Source organism: Neofelis nebulosa, chromosome 1, assembly GCF_028018385.1.
Source record: "Neofelis nebulosa isolate mNeoNeb1 chromosome 1, mNeoNeb1.pri, whole genome shotgun sequence".
NCBI classification, from domain to species: Eukaryota; Metazoa; Chordata; class Mammalia; order Carnivora; family Felidae; genus Neofelis; species Neofelis nebulosa.
Window position 1 is genome coordinate 65,899,196 of NC_080782.1, and position 15,472 is coordinate 65,914,667.

General features: G+C 48.7%; 1 protein-coding gene across 1 annotated transcript; it reads left to right on the forward strand.

Moving 5' to 3' along the window:
- The first annotated feature begins 7,189 nt into the window (after positions 1-7,189).
- ARL10 (ADP ribosylation factor like GTPase 10) lies at positions 7,190-15,232 on the forward strand. The gene is made up of 4 exons (XM_058724041.1): positions 7,190-7,448; positions 8,128-8,329; positions 11,118-11,293; positions 12,986-15,232. The coding sequence occupies exons 1-4, from the start codon at positions 7,266-7,268 to the stop codon at positions 13,157-13,159; spliced, it is 735 nt and encodes a 244-aa protein (XP_058580024.1). The 5' UTR covers positions 7,190-7,265; the 3' UTR covers positions 13,160-15,232.
- The last annotated feature ends 240 nt before the right edge of the window (positions 15,233-15,472 follow it).

The following is a 15,472-nucleotide window of genomic DNA, read 5'->3' on the forward strand; positions in this document are numbered from 1 at the left end:
GGATATGAACAAACACAGAAGAAAACTGATTGGTGAATAAACATATAGAAAGTTGCTGGGGCGCCTGGGTGGCTCAGTCGGTTGAGCGTCCGACTGTAATGCCCGAGGTCGCGAGCCCCCCCGCAAGAGACCACCAGAGTCGTAAGTCAAAGCCAAGCGGCAAGGGTCATTTATTGCAGGTTCGAACCTGGACCTCTGCGCACTCGTCGCCAGTGACGCTGAGAGGCCCTGATCAGGGTTGGTACAGCGTTTTTATAGACAGAGACAAATAGCACAGGGGAGGTTTCAAATTATGAGGGGCCTGATTAGTTGGTTTTAAAGTAAGGACATTTGTTGTTCTCTGATTGGGCGTCCTTTGTCTGTCCTTTGGCGGGAAGGCTTTGTCTGTTACTTGTGGCGGGAGGAAAAGAGGGAAGGGGGAAGGGGGTAGGGGAGGAATGTGTTAAGTAAGCAGGTTTACAGAAGCGAGAAATGCCGGTTAGTTTGTGTACAATCACTTATTCTATTACATATCAGACTACATTCAGGAAAGGTTTCACAATAGACTTCTCAGCAATTGTATTTCTTATCAAAGATCCATAATAAGCAGAAAAGAGAACTTAGCTTTAAACTAAGGCAGGGCTGTCATTTGGATTTAAAGCTGTTCTTTTCACGACTTCAGCTCAGGTCACGATCTGGCAGTTCGTGAGTTCGAGCCCTGCGTCGGGCTCTGGGCTGATGGCTCAGAGCCTGGAGCCTGCTTCCGATTCTGTGTCTCCCTCTCTCTCTGCCCCTCCCCCGTTCATGCTCTGTCTCTGTCTCAAAAATAAATAAAACGTTAAAAAAAATTTTTTTTTAAAAAGAAAGTTGCTCAGCCTCACTCCAATGGGAAAAACACCAATAAACAAGGAAATAGAAGCTCATTTCCATCAGATTTGCAAAAAAATTTAAGTTTGATAATACCATATGTTGGCAAGGATATGGGGAAATAGAGATTTAATATGTTTTTGGAATGGATTAAAAATTAGGACAACCATTTGGGAGAGCAATTTGGCAGTATTAACTTTGAAGATGCACAAATAGAATGACTCAGGAATTTCACTCCCAGGAAATACTTCACACATACATCCCTCACAAATGTGCTCAAGGAGATGCATATAACAACCTTCATTGCATCACTGTTTGTGAGAGCAAAAATGTGTAGTCAGTCCAACCATTTCAACAACAGAAGAATAAAAAAGTAAACCGTGGGGGCGCCTGGGTGGCTCAGTCCATTAAGCGGCTGACTTTGGCTCAGGTCATGATCTCAACAGAGTGTGAGTTGGAGCCCCACGTCAGGCTCTTGTGCTGGCAGCTCGGAGCCTGCTTTGGATTCTGTGTGTCTCTATCTCTCTGCCCCTCCCCCCTTGCCCTCTGTCTCTCTCTCTCAAAAATAAACATTTAAAAAAAAAAAGTAAACTGTGATATATTCATGCAAGGGAATACTACACAGCATTAGAAATGAAACTAGATCTCCATGTATGACATGGATTAATCTCAAAAACGTCAAGTTGGATAAAAAAAGATAACAGTATGTTACCTGTAGAGGACACTTTTTAGGCAACAGGCTCGAGCATTAGAAACTTGAACAAGGCAAAAGTGTCCACAGTGACCACCAAGCTGACGCAAAAAGGTTTATCAAGTGACCCACCTGGAAATAGCCATAGGCTCTGACCAATTACAACCACACATAATTCTTAAGATCACCAAAAAAGGGAAAATTCCATAGGTTCCATACTTCCTCACTCTGCCCTATACCTATAGCCCTTTACCACCACCTCCTGGCAGACAGTCTCTCCTTTGCTGTCCTGCCTGCTGCTCTTTTGCAGTGTATTCAATAAACTTTTATCTCTTTTGTTCTGCCTTGGGTGTATTCTTTCACCACCCATGCCTTGGCCCCCTATCCAATCAGACCATGCCACATCACCATTTATGCACATTATTAAAATTCAAAAAAAAGTTTTGATACGTACATAATAAAAGTATAAAAACATAAATGGGAATGATACACATCAACTTCAGGATAATGGTTATACCTGGAGATAGGAATAGCATCCTAGTTATGTTTGAATTTTTTTTTTTTTAGAGAGAGAGAGCATGCATGAGCGGGGGGGAGAGACACAGAGAGAGAGAGAGAGAGAGAGAGAGAGAGAGAGAGAGAGAGAGAATCCCAAGCAGGCTCCACATTCAGCACAGAGCCCAATGCAGGGCTCGATACCATGACCCTGGGATCATGACCTGAGCAGAAATCAAGAGTCAGATGTTCAACTGACTGAGCCACCCTGATGTCCCTGAAAAATTTTTTTTTTAAATTTTTTTTTCAACGTTTTTTATTTATTTTTGGGACAGAGAGAGACAGAGCATGAACGGGGGAGGGGCAGAGAGAGAAGGAGACGCAGAATCGGAAACAGGCTCCAGGCTCCAAGCCATCAGCCCAGAGCCCGACGCGGGGCTCGAACTCACGGACCGCGAGATCGTGACCTGGCTGAAGTCGGACGCTTAACCGACTGCGCCACCCAGGCGCCCCCCTGAAAAATATTTTTAATAAAAAAAGAGAATAAAGCAAAATGCTAACTCTCAAATTTTGGTCAATACATGGGTATCTGAACATGTTTGTCATATTTAATAATTTTAAAATTTAAAAACATTAAGAGTCGATTAATTAAAATGATGAACAACTCCAGAGCTCATCTATGTCTGTGAAATTGAAACATCCTAAAATCCAACTGAGGACACATGTGAAAAACTTCAGAACCAATCCTTTGAGTTTCCCTTCTTTTTCAAAAGAAAAGTTGGATAAAACGAGTGGACCTAGATTCCTGGATCTATACAGGGAGAAACAAGATATCAAAAGCATGGTTTTCAAGACACACAGACCTGGTTCAAGTCATAGCTGCCTTGGTTATTCAATATATGTTCTTGGGTAAACCACTTCCTCCCTCTAAGCTTGTTTCCTCTTTTATGAGATGGAGATAAGCTGGCCAGATGGCAGATAGCACAAGGCAGCCCCAGGTCAGGGATACCTGAGAGCCAAAGGGAAGCTGGCAGATCAGAGAAACCAGCCCTGTGGCCATCAGAAGAGAGCTGGGCTTGGGTGTAAACAATGGCAACCCATTACAGAAGAGGCCAGAGCTCTAAGGGAATCAGGCCCTGTTGGGTTTCGGACAGATGTACCCCTTCTTCTCCCCCCCCCCCCCCCCCCCCGTGGCCCTGGGGAGACCTTGGCCAGCCCTATCACCATTACTGCAGGTTGAGAAGACACTGGCTGGGTGGCTGGGTAGGCACCTGCTCTACCTCAAGAACTAACTACAGTGTAGTGAACCAGCCTGCACCTTAGCAGCCTCTCTTCCACCACTCCTCTTCCCTCTCCCTGTACCCAAGCACCAAGTTAAAGCGATCAGAGGCGGCAACTTCTAGTAAGAGTCTTACCTGGGCCAAGAGAGTTATAGAGAGGTTCTCCAGGGATGCAGTTGTCTGCTCAGGATTATACCAACTAGGGGTGTAGACTATACACCAGAGAGCCTCCTTCCCAACTCACCAGGAATACTTCAAGCTACACTTGGACTATGCCACCTCCCCTAGGCATTTTAGTCTCCAGGCCTCTCCTGGCCCCAAGGAAAGAGGAGCTCACAGGGACAGATAAGAGAGGTCTGAGGGGCACACACCCAACCAGAGAAAGACAACATACAGGACTATCTTATCCAGACACACCAGAGTTAATAGACTAGGCAGGGCAACAACTGAAAATAAGCATTTTAAGTATTATTCTAAAAAAGAAAAGAGAGGACTTTGGAAACATGAAGGGGGAAACAAGAAATCATAAAGAAAAACCAACTACAGAACCTGATGTGAAAAATGTTGTAGATTAAATAAATCCCTCAAAGGCTGTGGTGAATAGCAGAGTGGATATACCCAAGGACGAAATAAGCAAGTATGAAGATCAGTTTCAGAAAATTGCCTTAAAAGCATAACAAAGGTATAACTGAAAGGCAGAAGGTTAAGCCAGTGTTGTCTGAAGCTGGCTACTTCTGAATGATATGGTGTATGATATAATGAGTGGACCCTTTGGTCAAGGGTCCTGCCTCTCACTGTATAGTAGGTCCCCTCATTGTATGCTATGTTGTTTGTGACTACTTCCTGTGGATTGGGCAGGCATACTGTGGTTCCCCAGATAGTGATGAAGAAAAAAAAAAAAAAAGGATGGAAGGAAAGAGGGAAGGAAGGAAGGAAGGAAGGAAGGAAGGAAGGAAGGAAGCTATAAAAGGGGTGAACACAAATATACCCTGGACTTTAGGAACAAAAGTGCACAAGAATGCAAATGGCACCAGGATTCCAGCTCTACCTTCTTTCTTTGTTTTTCCTGCTCTACCTCAATCTCTTTGACCTGAAGCCTTCTTCCTTACAGGTGGGGGAGATGGCTGCCTATAGCTGATAAGTTTTACATCTTTATCCACCCAAGACAGATTGATCTCAACACTCTGCTTACCAAATTTAAGAATCTCACGAAAGGATCTTCTTCGTCCAGCTTGATCCAAGTCATTACCCTGGGACTAATTATTTGTGCCAAGAATCATATAAACATGGTAGGTTTCCAGTTAATTCAATCATTAGGGAAACAATTCTCAGGAGATGAAGACAGACAAATGTTTGCATAGCAGTACACTTTACACCAGAACAAAGCCTGATATATAGTAGGTGATCATTAAATGTCAGTTCCCTGCTGCCCTTCTTGCACCATCATCAGAGACATGTAGTACTTATCCTGGTAGAGATGGGGAGCCACTAAGGAATTTTAAGCTAAAGATGACATTGTCAGCTTTTGTTTTGTTAAGACTATTGTGTAGCAAAATGGAAGTTGGACTGTGTAAGGAAAGTTGGCAGTGTTTATGTTTAGAATTTAATCTTTAGGGGTGCCTGGGTGGCTGAGTCGGTTAAACGTCCAACTTCAGCTCAGGTCATGATCTCATGTTCGTGGGTTTGAGCCCCATGTTGGGCTCTGTGCTGACAGCTTAGAGCCTGTAGCCTGCTTCAGATTCTCTGTCTCCCTCTCTCTCTCTCTGCCCCTTGCCACTCATGCTCTGTCTCCCTCTGTCTCAAAAATAAACATTAAAAAAAATTTTTTTAAAGAATTTAATCTTTAATTGTAGAATATCCAGATGGGATTATGATTGAAGAGGAATTAACATCACTCAGAGATGGATATATTGACTACTGGGATTTTGTCTTCCCTTTTTTCAGAAGGTAAAGGGTGACTATTTTTTTTTTTTTGAAAATTTTTTTCAACGTTTTTTATTTATTTTTGGGACAGAGAGAGACAGAGCATGAACGGGGGAGGGGCAGAGAGAGAGGGAGACACAGAATCGGAAACAGGCTCCAGGCTCCGAGCCATCAGCCCAGAGCCTGACGCGGGGCTCGAACTCACGGACCGCGAGATCGTGACCTGGCTGAAGTCGGACGCTTAACCGACTGCGCCACCCAGGCGCCCCAAGGGTGACTATTTTTATGATGGATATTATATCATGTAAGCGGAAGCACAAAGTTTAAAATGGATATAAGAGTAAAACTGGATGCAAAGAGGTGGACTGTGCTGGTCATATGCCTGTTTACTTATGGCTCCATTCCTCACCCTTCACCTGCCCTGCTCTGTATCTAACTCCTGACAATTCCATTTCCAAAATTTCCTTGCCAAATCTCCAGTTAGTTTCAGCTAATGGCAGCCAATGCCAGGTAAAAGGAGATTGAAAAGGATTGGTCAGAGAGGAGGGAAAAGATCAAGAAAAAAAAAAATGTATCATAGAAGCCAAGGGAGGAGCACATGCAATTCATTCAATTCTGCAAATATTTAAGTGTGACCTCTGGGCTTCAGTCAGACTGAGCACATCAGACCCCAAGATGACAAAGGCCTGGTCAACATCCTCAAGTGGAGTGACAGAAAAATTTTCAGGCAGAAACTGTGACAAAACAGGGTGACTGAACTCCAGCTGAGGAAGAAAAAAAACAAAAAAAGAAACCTAAATTTTTTTTTTTTTTTTTCTGACCGCAAAGTTCTGGTTAAATTCACTGATGCTAACTTTTCTCTTTGGGAACTTTGCACTCCTGTTTTACCAAGGAGGTGATCCCTCAAGGAGTGAGCTGGCACCCTGGCCAGGTTTTGAATGGCATCTCTGCTAAGACACCATTTAACAGCGTTAAATGGTGCAAGGAGATCGAGCAAAATAAGAGCTAAGATGTTACCAACAGATTTAATAAAGAGGGATTTGTTAGAGACCCAGGTGAGAGAAGTTTCTCTGAGTGGGCGGGGCGTGGAATAGGAAACGCATATTATCCAGAAGTAGGGCTGTGATAGAAAGGAGAGGAGGTAGCCAGTGAGGGAGGACAGTTTCCCAAACAAGAGAGATCTGAGCATATCTGTGAGTGACTACAAGAGTCCCTAGTCCGTCTGGGTCAACTAGATGGCTTGGGGTTGCTTACAATAAAGACACCTATTCACCGTGCAGCCCCTCATGGAGTACTTCTTTGAAGTACCTCAGGATGTTTCTCCTGCTACACCTGGAAACCTTGGCAGTCACTGGAAGTCACAAAAGACTAGGTGATTAGGAGATCTAAACACTGCCTTCTGATCCTGCCTGCTTTGTTAGCATGCCCAAGACCCCAAGAGAGCAGAACCCCTGGGGTCTGAGAAGCAGCCAACGGAAGGTAGAGTACCAAGCGTCTGGGATCCAGGCTGCAGTCCCGCCTCTGACACTCCATAACCTGATACCCCGTAGCCTTGTGACTTGTCTTAATTTGTTCCCCGAGGTCTTGAGGGATGCCCAGAAAACACCTTTTGGGTTTGAGTGCAGTCTCTACCAATGCACTACAATGCGACCTGGGGCCTCGGTTTTTCCTTCTAGGAAGCCCTGCTTTACAGAGTAACCGAGAACAGCGGTCAACTGACCACTAGGCATATAGTAAGTGCTCGGGAAATGCCAATATCACCGTCTCCCATTACGCACAGGTACAGCCTCTCGCTCCACACCGCACCTTGCAGGGGGGGCGGCAGGTCCCCGCGCTCTGGTCGGCTAGCCCACTCCCACTGCCCCGGCGCGGGCCGCCTGTCGCTGACAGCAGTGGTGCATTGTGGACCTTGTAGTGCGGGGCCGGGGTTGGGTGGGTGGGCGCGGCCGCGGCAGTCGCAGCGGGGCCATCTTCCGCGGGCCGGCTGGTTCGGCCTGTGCAGCCCGCACCCGCGCCCTTCGCCCGGTCCGATGGCTCCGCGGCCGCTGAGCCCCTTGGTGCTGGCGCTGGGCGGCGCCGCGGCCGTGCTGGGCTCAGTACTCTTCATCCTCTGGAAGGCCTACTTCGGGCGCGGACGGGAGCGGCGCTGGGACCGGAACGAGGCCTGGTGGGGCGCGGAGCCTCCCCGCCTCCCTGAGTGGGACGAGTGGGAAGTGAGTGCCGGGCCGGGGTCTGTATCTCCGCACGTGCAGCTGAGGGGTGTGACGCGGCCCCGCGAGGCCGGAAGCGCCTGGGTCCGGGACTTGGCGCCACAGCCCGCTAGCCCCTCGCGAAAGGGCGCGCGGCGGGCAGCCAGGCAGTCGTGAGTCCCGGAACCGGGAGATGGGTGGGCATTTCAGGGAGTGTTTGGCACCGCCCTGTGCTGCCGCGAGACCCGGGCTTCCTCGTGGGCGCCAGAGCTCCGTGGGCGCGGCCCCGGAGTGATGTCGGGCCCGCGCCCTGTCCAGCCCGCGCTCGCCGGGCGCCTGCGCAGTACGCACAGCCCGCGGCCTGGGGCATGCTGGGAGAGGCCTCCGCCCCCTTCCCGGCCACTGGCCGAATTGAGAGTTTTTCCCTGTCCGTGGTACCTACGATCCTGGGTCGCGGGGATTGCCAGTCTGAGGAGTCTGAGACTTCGCGAGAAGGAATTTCACCGAGGTCACTCAGGAAAAGCCAGGAGAATAGGGTTTGGGATTCAGGACTCCAAAGGCAGCGCTGGTCTCACTGCACCAGACCATGCCTGCCTGCCCGTTGACGGGTGGGGAGCGGGATGGACGCTTTGGTGTCTTCGGTCTTCTTTTAGGGAGGGTCCGGAGGGAGGGTGCCGGCCGCAACCTGACCTGTGCTCCACAGCCTGAAGACGAGGAGGACGAAGAGCCGGCGCTGGAGGAGTTGGAGCAGCGTGAGGTGCTGGTGCTGGGGCTGGATGGCTCAGGGAAGAGCACGTTCCTGCGCGTGCTGTCTGGGAAGCCACCGCTGGAAGGCCACATTCCCACCTGGGGCTTCAATTCTGTGCGGCTGCCCACCAAGGACTTCGAGGTGGACCTGCTAGAGAGTGAGCAGACCCCCCCCCGCCCCCCCCCGCCCCCCCCCCCCCCCCCATCTCCCCATCACCTCAGCTGGACCCTAGCGGGGGATCTTTGCCTGGGGGTGGCTCCAGCATGCATATCTAAGCAGGACACGTCCCTGTATGACATTCTTCCCCTGCCTCTCTGGGGCACAAATATGGTCCAAGCTCTGTCTTCTGAAGCAATGGGCCGTTCATGATCAGACAACTCCAGCTTGGTCACTGCCTGTCCCTCACCCCTACTGAAGCTCACATGCCTAACACTGAGATATCAAAAGCTAACGTTTCCTGTATGCCAAGCACTTGACAGGCATTATTATGTAATGAAATCCTCCCAACAATTCCAACAAACTGGAAACAGTCATTATCCTTGTTACATGCATGAGGAAAGGGAGGCTCAACAAGTTAAATAATTTATCCTGGCTCACCCAGCTTGCCAGTCTGCTAATGCAGACTCTGACTCTAAGCTCTTGATGTTAAGTACCATGCTACATTGCTTGTTTCTGAAGGATGCTTGCTATTTTCTTCTGCCCTTTGCACTGTTCCCTCAGTCTGGAAAGCCCTTCTTCCCTTGATAAACTGCTACACCTTCAAGATTTAGGTCAAATATGATATCCTGTGAAGCCATCTCTGACTCCCAGGCTAGGTTAAGGGCTCTTCCTCTGAGCTAGCTTTTGCCACATACCAGGCTGTGTCCGTAACTAAGCATCTGGGACACAGATGGGTCTGATCCAGTCTGGCCCCTAGGGCCCAGCCTCAAGCAGATACCTGGGAGAGCTTGTTGAGTGAGTGATCAGAGGGGGTCTGGGCAGCGCCTATCCTCAGTGTTAGGCTTCTTGGGATCCCAGGAGAGGGTTGGCAGAGGGGGTATTGAGAGGACAGCAGTACTTAGCCGCGTGTGTCTAGCTACAGACTTGGAGGGGAGGGACAAATGGACTTCTTGCCAGCCACAGGACTCAGGCCATAAAGATTGGGTAGGTTTAGTTAAGCGTTAATGTAGTGAGATCAGACTCTGAGGGCCTACCTGTTGGCCTGAATGGGCCCAGTTCTTCTGGTCTCAGGCACTTGCTTGCTGGCCTGTCCTGGCTATATCTTTCCTCCCTGATTGTGGCAAACATTGATATCCACCTGGAATTTGGTTCTTTAAACAAGATTTTCCCCATCCCTGGAAGAAGGGGTTTGGTGTTTTCATGTTACCCAAGAGTCTGACTGGTTACAATCCAGGTTTGATAGGGTCACTCCTGGATTCAAATTCAGATCTCCCATTCAAGTCCTAGAGTTTTCCCTTCCCACAACACTCACATGGCTGTGGTCTCCAATGCCTGGCCTGGAGCCCAGCCAAGGATGGGCCCTTCGTGGATCTTTGATGACTCTTTCCGACCCCCCCCCCCCCTTCGTATACCTCTTTTATTAGCTAGTTCTTTCAGCTTTATTTTCCAGTAGATTCTGCATCTGTCCACTTTCCCCCACTTCCACCACTGCCTGTTTGATCCAAGCCACCATCATCCCAGTACTATAATAGCCCCTGTGCTGGTCTTTCTGCTTCCACTTCTGTCCCCAATGTCAGCCAGCAGTATCTTTCAGACACCCATGTCACGCTTGCTTAAAACCCTTAAGGGGATCCCCAGCAGCCTCACTGTAGCCTTACAGCCCCTGTGTGTTCAAGCCCTGGCCAACCTTGATGATTGTGGCTTCTTCCTCCCTCCCTCAGCCATCCTGGCCGCCTTCTGTTTCTCAAACACAGTGTGTTTGCTCTTCCTTCTGCTTGTAATGCTTTTCTCTGCCTCTTCCCTTAGCTAGCTCCTTTTCATTAGTCCAGACTCAGCTCATATGCTGCTTCCTCGGGGAGACCTTCCCAGATGACCCAATCCAAAGCCACCCTCAGCCATTTTCACTTTTTCTGTTTGATTTCCTTCCTTTCTGAAATGTGCTTATGTGTTACTGCTATGTCCGTCTTGGTTACAGAGGGAGCTCCTTGAGAGCAGGGCCCTGTCTGCCTTGCTCACCTCTGTATCCCCAGCACCCAGATCAGTGCTTGGCACCTAGTAAGCACTCAGTAAATACTTGTTGAGTGCCTGCTATGTGCCAGGCATTGTGCTGAGGGCTTTGGGGGGGATCCAGATGTAAACAGCTCTAACTCTCAAAGAGCATAGAGTCCACAAGTATCAGAAATATATTCAGCAACACTAGGATGTGGTGTGACTAATGGGGACTGTGCAGAGGGACAGAGAGGAACAAGAAGGCAACCCAGGGTACTGTGTGGGCAGCCATGTGGTGGTAGGACTGAGTGTGGTGTTTGCAAGGAAAGAAAATGGGGTGACCAGACTGAACAAGAGACACTGAAGGGAGAATGGCTGTGCATAGGCTGGGCAGGGAGTCCTGGCTTCTGACCACACCATTACTGGCCAGGGAGGAAGCTAGGAATTGGCAGGAAGCAGCCCAGGAAAAAGAACTAGAGAGTACTATTTAATGAGCACCTTGTATGCCAGTCCTGTGAAAGGTGCATTGTGTGTGGTACCTTGGGTTTTGCCACAACCTATTAGTAGGTAAGTTCAGTGAGGAGGAGAATGCTGCTGCTTGAAGGCAGTGACTTGCCCAGGGAGCCCTAGCTGTCAGAGCCTGAGCTAACCAGGTCTGATTGGCTCCAGAACAGGTTGTCTTTTCCTTGCCCCTGGCTGATGGAGCCTTGGGAAGCCAGAAGAGGGGTGGTCTTGAGGCTGTATGTACAGAGCTGGGGCCTGGGGAGGCTCTGAGCTGGCCCCTGGCCTCTCCTCAGTCGGTGGCAGTCAGAACCTACGCTTCTACTGGAAGGAGTTTGTGAATGAAGTAGACGTGCTGGTGTTCCTGGTGGACTCGGCTGACCGGCTGCGGCTGCCTTGGGCCCGGCAGGAACTGCACAAGCTGCTGGACAAGGACCCTGACCTGCCTGTCGTTGTGGTGGCCAACAAGCAGGTGAGAGCCATGGGAGGCTGGCTTAGGCCGGTTGGACTTGATCCACTGATCCCTGGGCAGGGGTAGGGAGCACAGGAGAGAGATTCAGGCCCAGGTCCATGACCTGGAGCACTTGGCTGAGATTCTGTCCCGTGCTTTTCATCCTGTGCTTTTTCCTCATCCCTGACCCTCGTCCTCTATCTGCCTTCCTCTTTGTCTCCCTGCCACCCACCATCCTGGAGAAATGAGAAAAATAATGATTAAGCATCCACTACATGTCAGTCAGGTATGGTTTTGAAGAGCATTTCATATTATGCTTCTAATTGACCCTACTAGGAATGAGATACTATTCCCATTTTACAAATTGGGAATCTGAAGCTTGAGGTTTTGTAATCTCCCCAAGGCTGTACACCTTGAAAATAGTGGAACTGGGATGTCTAAATCCAAAACTTGTGCCTTTTCTGCATTGCCATATCCTTGTGACTTCCAGCTCTAGATCTGAGAGGTAAAGCTGGGAAGTAGTAAGTTGAGCCGATTGAAATGACAATATTATGAGTGCGCCTACAGTGTGCCAGGCTAACCACCTGACAGTCATGACCTCACTTAAATCCTGCAAAATCCTATGATTGGCCTTGTTATTATCCCTCAATGCCCAGAGTTACAGCTGGTATGTGGCAAAGGCAGGACTTGAACTCAGATCTTCCTCAAAGATCCTTCTTAACCACACTATACCTCTCCTGGGCCTTTGGCCAGACCTAAGCTGCCCTTCTCAGTACATACCAAGTTAAGCTTTGCCACGGTACAGAGTTCTGTCATTTTTCCTGTGGCCTGGCCCATGTCCCTGAGAACTGTGGCACACGTTCCCAACCTGTCTTGAAGAGAAGCTGTATGTCTTTGATCCCAGTTTCCCTTGCCTGTCAGGAAATACTTGACAATCATTTATAAATATGCCCATATGTCCTGGTTTTCCTGGGATGGTCCCCATTTATGCCTGTTGTTCTGGTATAATTATTAATAGTGCCCACTTTGAGTCTCAGAAGTACCCTGGTTTGGATGATGAATTATGTCATCATTCTATTCATAATTTATGGCAACACAGAACCTACAGGAGACAACACCTAAGGTCCCATGAATTCTCCAAGAATTATATTAATTTGGGGCCAGGGCTGAAATTAAAATGTACCCTTACCAGCCGTGCTCTGCAGTGGCTTCTTTTTTCCTCAGCCAGTGTCTAGGAGTCTGGGGCAGATAAGGCCCTTGTCTGGAAATGACCCTAGTGTAAGATCTCCCCACTACTGAGTTTAGGAAACTGAGCTAGGATTCCTGGAAGGGGTATAGCCTTGGTTATCAGCCCAACCTGGGTTTGAAACCTGGCTTTGTCACTGTGTCCTTAGCTAAATACCTTCACTTCCCTGAGTCCATTTCCTCAGCAGTTCAGTGCAGACTGTGAGAATCAAATAAGTCTAAGCGCCTCTTACAATGCCTGGCTTAAAGGAAGTGCCGTCTCTTACCACAGTGGCTGGTGATGGTATGAAAAGAGGTTGGTACCAAGGAAAGACGGAAAAGAGTTTAGACAAAGGGGCCCAGAGGCCACTTCTGGGAACTTAGGCCCCAGTGTTCCCCGGGTAGCCAAACAGTTCTTTCCGTGGATGACAGCATGGGTGCTGGGAAACCGTCAGCTCTGTTCCAACTAGCTTCTCCATCTCCTCCCAGGACCTGAGTGAGGCCATGAGCATGGTGGAGCTGCAGCAGGAGCTGGGCCTGCAGGCTGTCGATAGCCAGCGGGAGGTGTTCCTCTTGGCAGCCAGCATCGCCCCTGCAGGACCTGGCTTTGAAGACCCCGGCACCGTGCATATCTGGAGACTGCTCTTGGAGCTTCTCTCCTAGGCTGGCCCCCACCTGCTCACGCACCCAACCCTGGAGACCCCCCTTCTGCCACTCCTGCTTCTCTATTGCCAGCCTGGGCCTGAGGCGGGAGCTGTGTGGCAACTCTTCCCTTCTCTCCTCCCACGCTCCAGAACAGGGCCTGAGCAAGGCCAAGAACCACACAGAGGCCTTCCTGGTGAGGTGGCCGTGAGGCTGAAGTGGGGAGGCAGGTGGGGCAGACAGTGGAAGAGCATAGTGTCTGGCTCACTCCAGGCTGGAAGTGGATCCAATTTTCACCAGTGAAGGCCTGCACCCTCCTTCTCTGATGTGTAAAGCAAGGTGCTCAGTGGGCTCAGTTCTCACCACTGCAGGTTATGGTGACTGAGAACCAGTATAGTGTCAGAAGTACTCCCAGTCTGAACCATTCCCTCCTGGAGACTTCACGCCCCTCTCATGCAGGCAGGTTCTGGGCAGTACACAGTGAGCCGTGGCTCCAAGGCCTACAATGTCCTGCAGCCCCAGTTCTGCCCAGCTGGGTCACGGCCTTGTGCTATCTCTGCCTCTCTGGCCCTGGGGCCATCATTTTTAAAGAGAGGTGATTTCCATGGGTTTTGTTTTTTTTTTTTCTGACTTGGAAATACATTTTCCAGCCATGAAGGTAAGAAGTGCTAGAATGAACCTGGAGATCCTAGCAAGCTTTCTGAAACCTCCTGCTTCTGCAAGCCAAGGCCTGCCTGCCAGACTACAGGATCAAGTGGTATTCACCCCCAATCAAAAAAAACTAAAGGCTTTTTTCCCCCTAATCTGGACACACAAGCTGCTGCTCTTGCACTAACTGTGCCAATGCCCACCCATGTTTACAGAAGTCTGGGGGAGGAACCCATGTCCCTGGGGAGACAACTGTCAACTGGAGCAGGGTGTTGGCCTCAGAACTGCGTTTTAATTATTTATTTATTTATTTATAAAAGGAACAGGCCAAAGTTTTAGGTTCTGTTTCTAGGTGCTGTTATCAGAACCCCAGATGACTGTCATGGAAAACTTGTGTCTTTGAGGAAAATAGCTGGAATTGTGAGGCAATGTGATAACCTCCACACGTCAGTGGAGACAAAGCTCTAGCTTCCCCCTATCATTTACAGCTGTATTCAGTATCATACTTAACATTAATCCACATGAACTTAAACTCCACCACCTGGCCTGATAAGTCAAAAGGACACACCTCCTTCTGTGTAGATGGTGACTCTAGGAGAGGAAATTTGAATCATGTAAATCCAGGCAAAAAGAAATGGGAATTAGCAGATCAGCCAATAGGGGGACTTTGGATACCTCACTCAGCCTTTCTGGACCTGCTGATTCCTCAGCTAAAGCAAAGTTGGACAGAATTTCTGGGTTTTCTCCAGTACACACTCCAGGATTCTCCTGTTTCCGGTGACCAGCCAGTTTGTCTGTATATTGACACTTCTCTTCAGTGCAGGCAAAAGAAGGAGCCTTTTGTCTGTCAGGGGCCACTGAGTAATCAGTAGCCACAAATGGACTTTTTTTTTTAGAGGTCATATCCAACTCCGTTTACTTTTTAATTGAGAATACAGATTATGTGCCTTCATTTCATTTGACATTTACTCAGTGTGTTTCAGTTCCATGCTGTGGCCTATGTGAGAAAAGGCACAGGGAGGGAGGGTGGGGAGGGAACCCCCCAAATCCAGAAGTGTGATTATTGGAACAGTGGCCTACCATGCTCTTGGGCTGTAGGTATATCAACAGAATCACTGTTATTTGAAATCCTGATTAATGTTCGCAGAAAAGATTTGTTTGCTTTTACTTAAAATATTTAAGGAATGACTTGGCTTTTAAAGAGTAGCCTTTGAAACTTTGTCGACAAATTTTCATTTTGACATTGAAAGATTATAAAACTACTTCTCTGTTCTTTGAACTCCTGGTTCTCCAGTGCTTGACATTTACCTTTGGAACCAGCAGTGTTGTAGGGGATCCTTTTCTAATTAAGATCTGCCTTTGGTCTAATGAGTATCATTATGTAATACAATTTTCAAAGTCTCCAGTGAGGGCAGTGAACTTGAATAAAGAGTTTAACTAACTATATCTACTTGAGCAACTTTTGAAGACCACTCCCAGAACGGACAGGTCCCAGTGGTACACCAGAAGAGACACCACCGGGGGGCGCTGAAGGTCCAGAGTACCACCCCTCTGATACTTGTGTAGGATATAGCTGTTCTCTTTGAGTGTGCCTCGTCACATTTGTGGCTGACAGCTGTGCTCTGGTAGGGTCGTTGGCCTATCCTCCAGGCAGAGTGCCAACAGTGCTTATCTGCTCTGGTTTCT

Bases quoted from the DNA above. Each gene is read 5' to 3' on its own strand.
- ARL10 (XM_058724041.1), top strand. From the start codon at position 7,266: ATGGCTCCGCGGCCGCTGAGCCCCTTGGTGCTGGCGCTGGGCGGCGCC. The intron at 7,449-8,127 runs GTGAGTGCCGGG...TGTGCTCCACAG, and splicing joins CTGAGTGGGACGAGTGGGAA to CCTGAAGACGAGGAGGACGA. The intron at 11,294-12,985 runs GTGAGAGCCATG...ATCTCCTCCCAG, and splicing joins TTGTGGTGGCCAACAAGCAG to GACCTGAGTGAGGCCATGAG.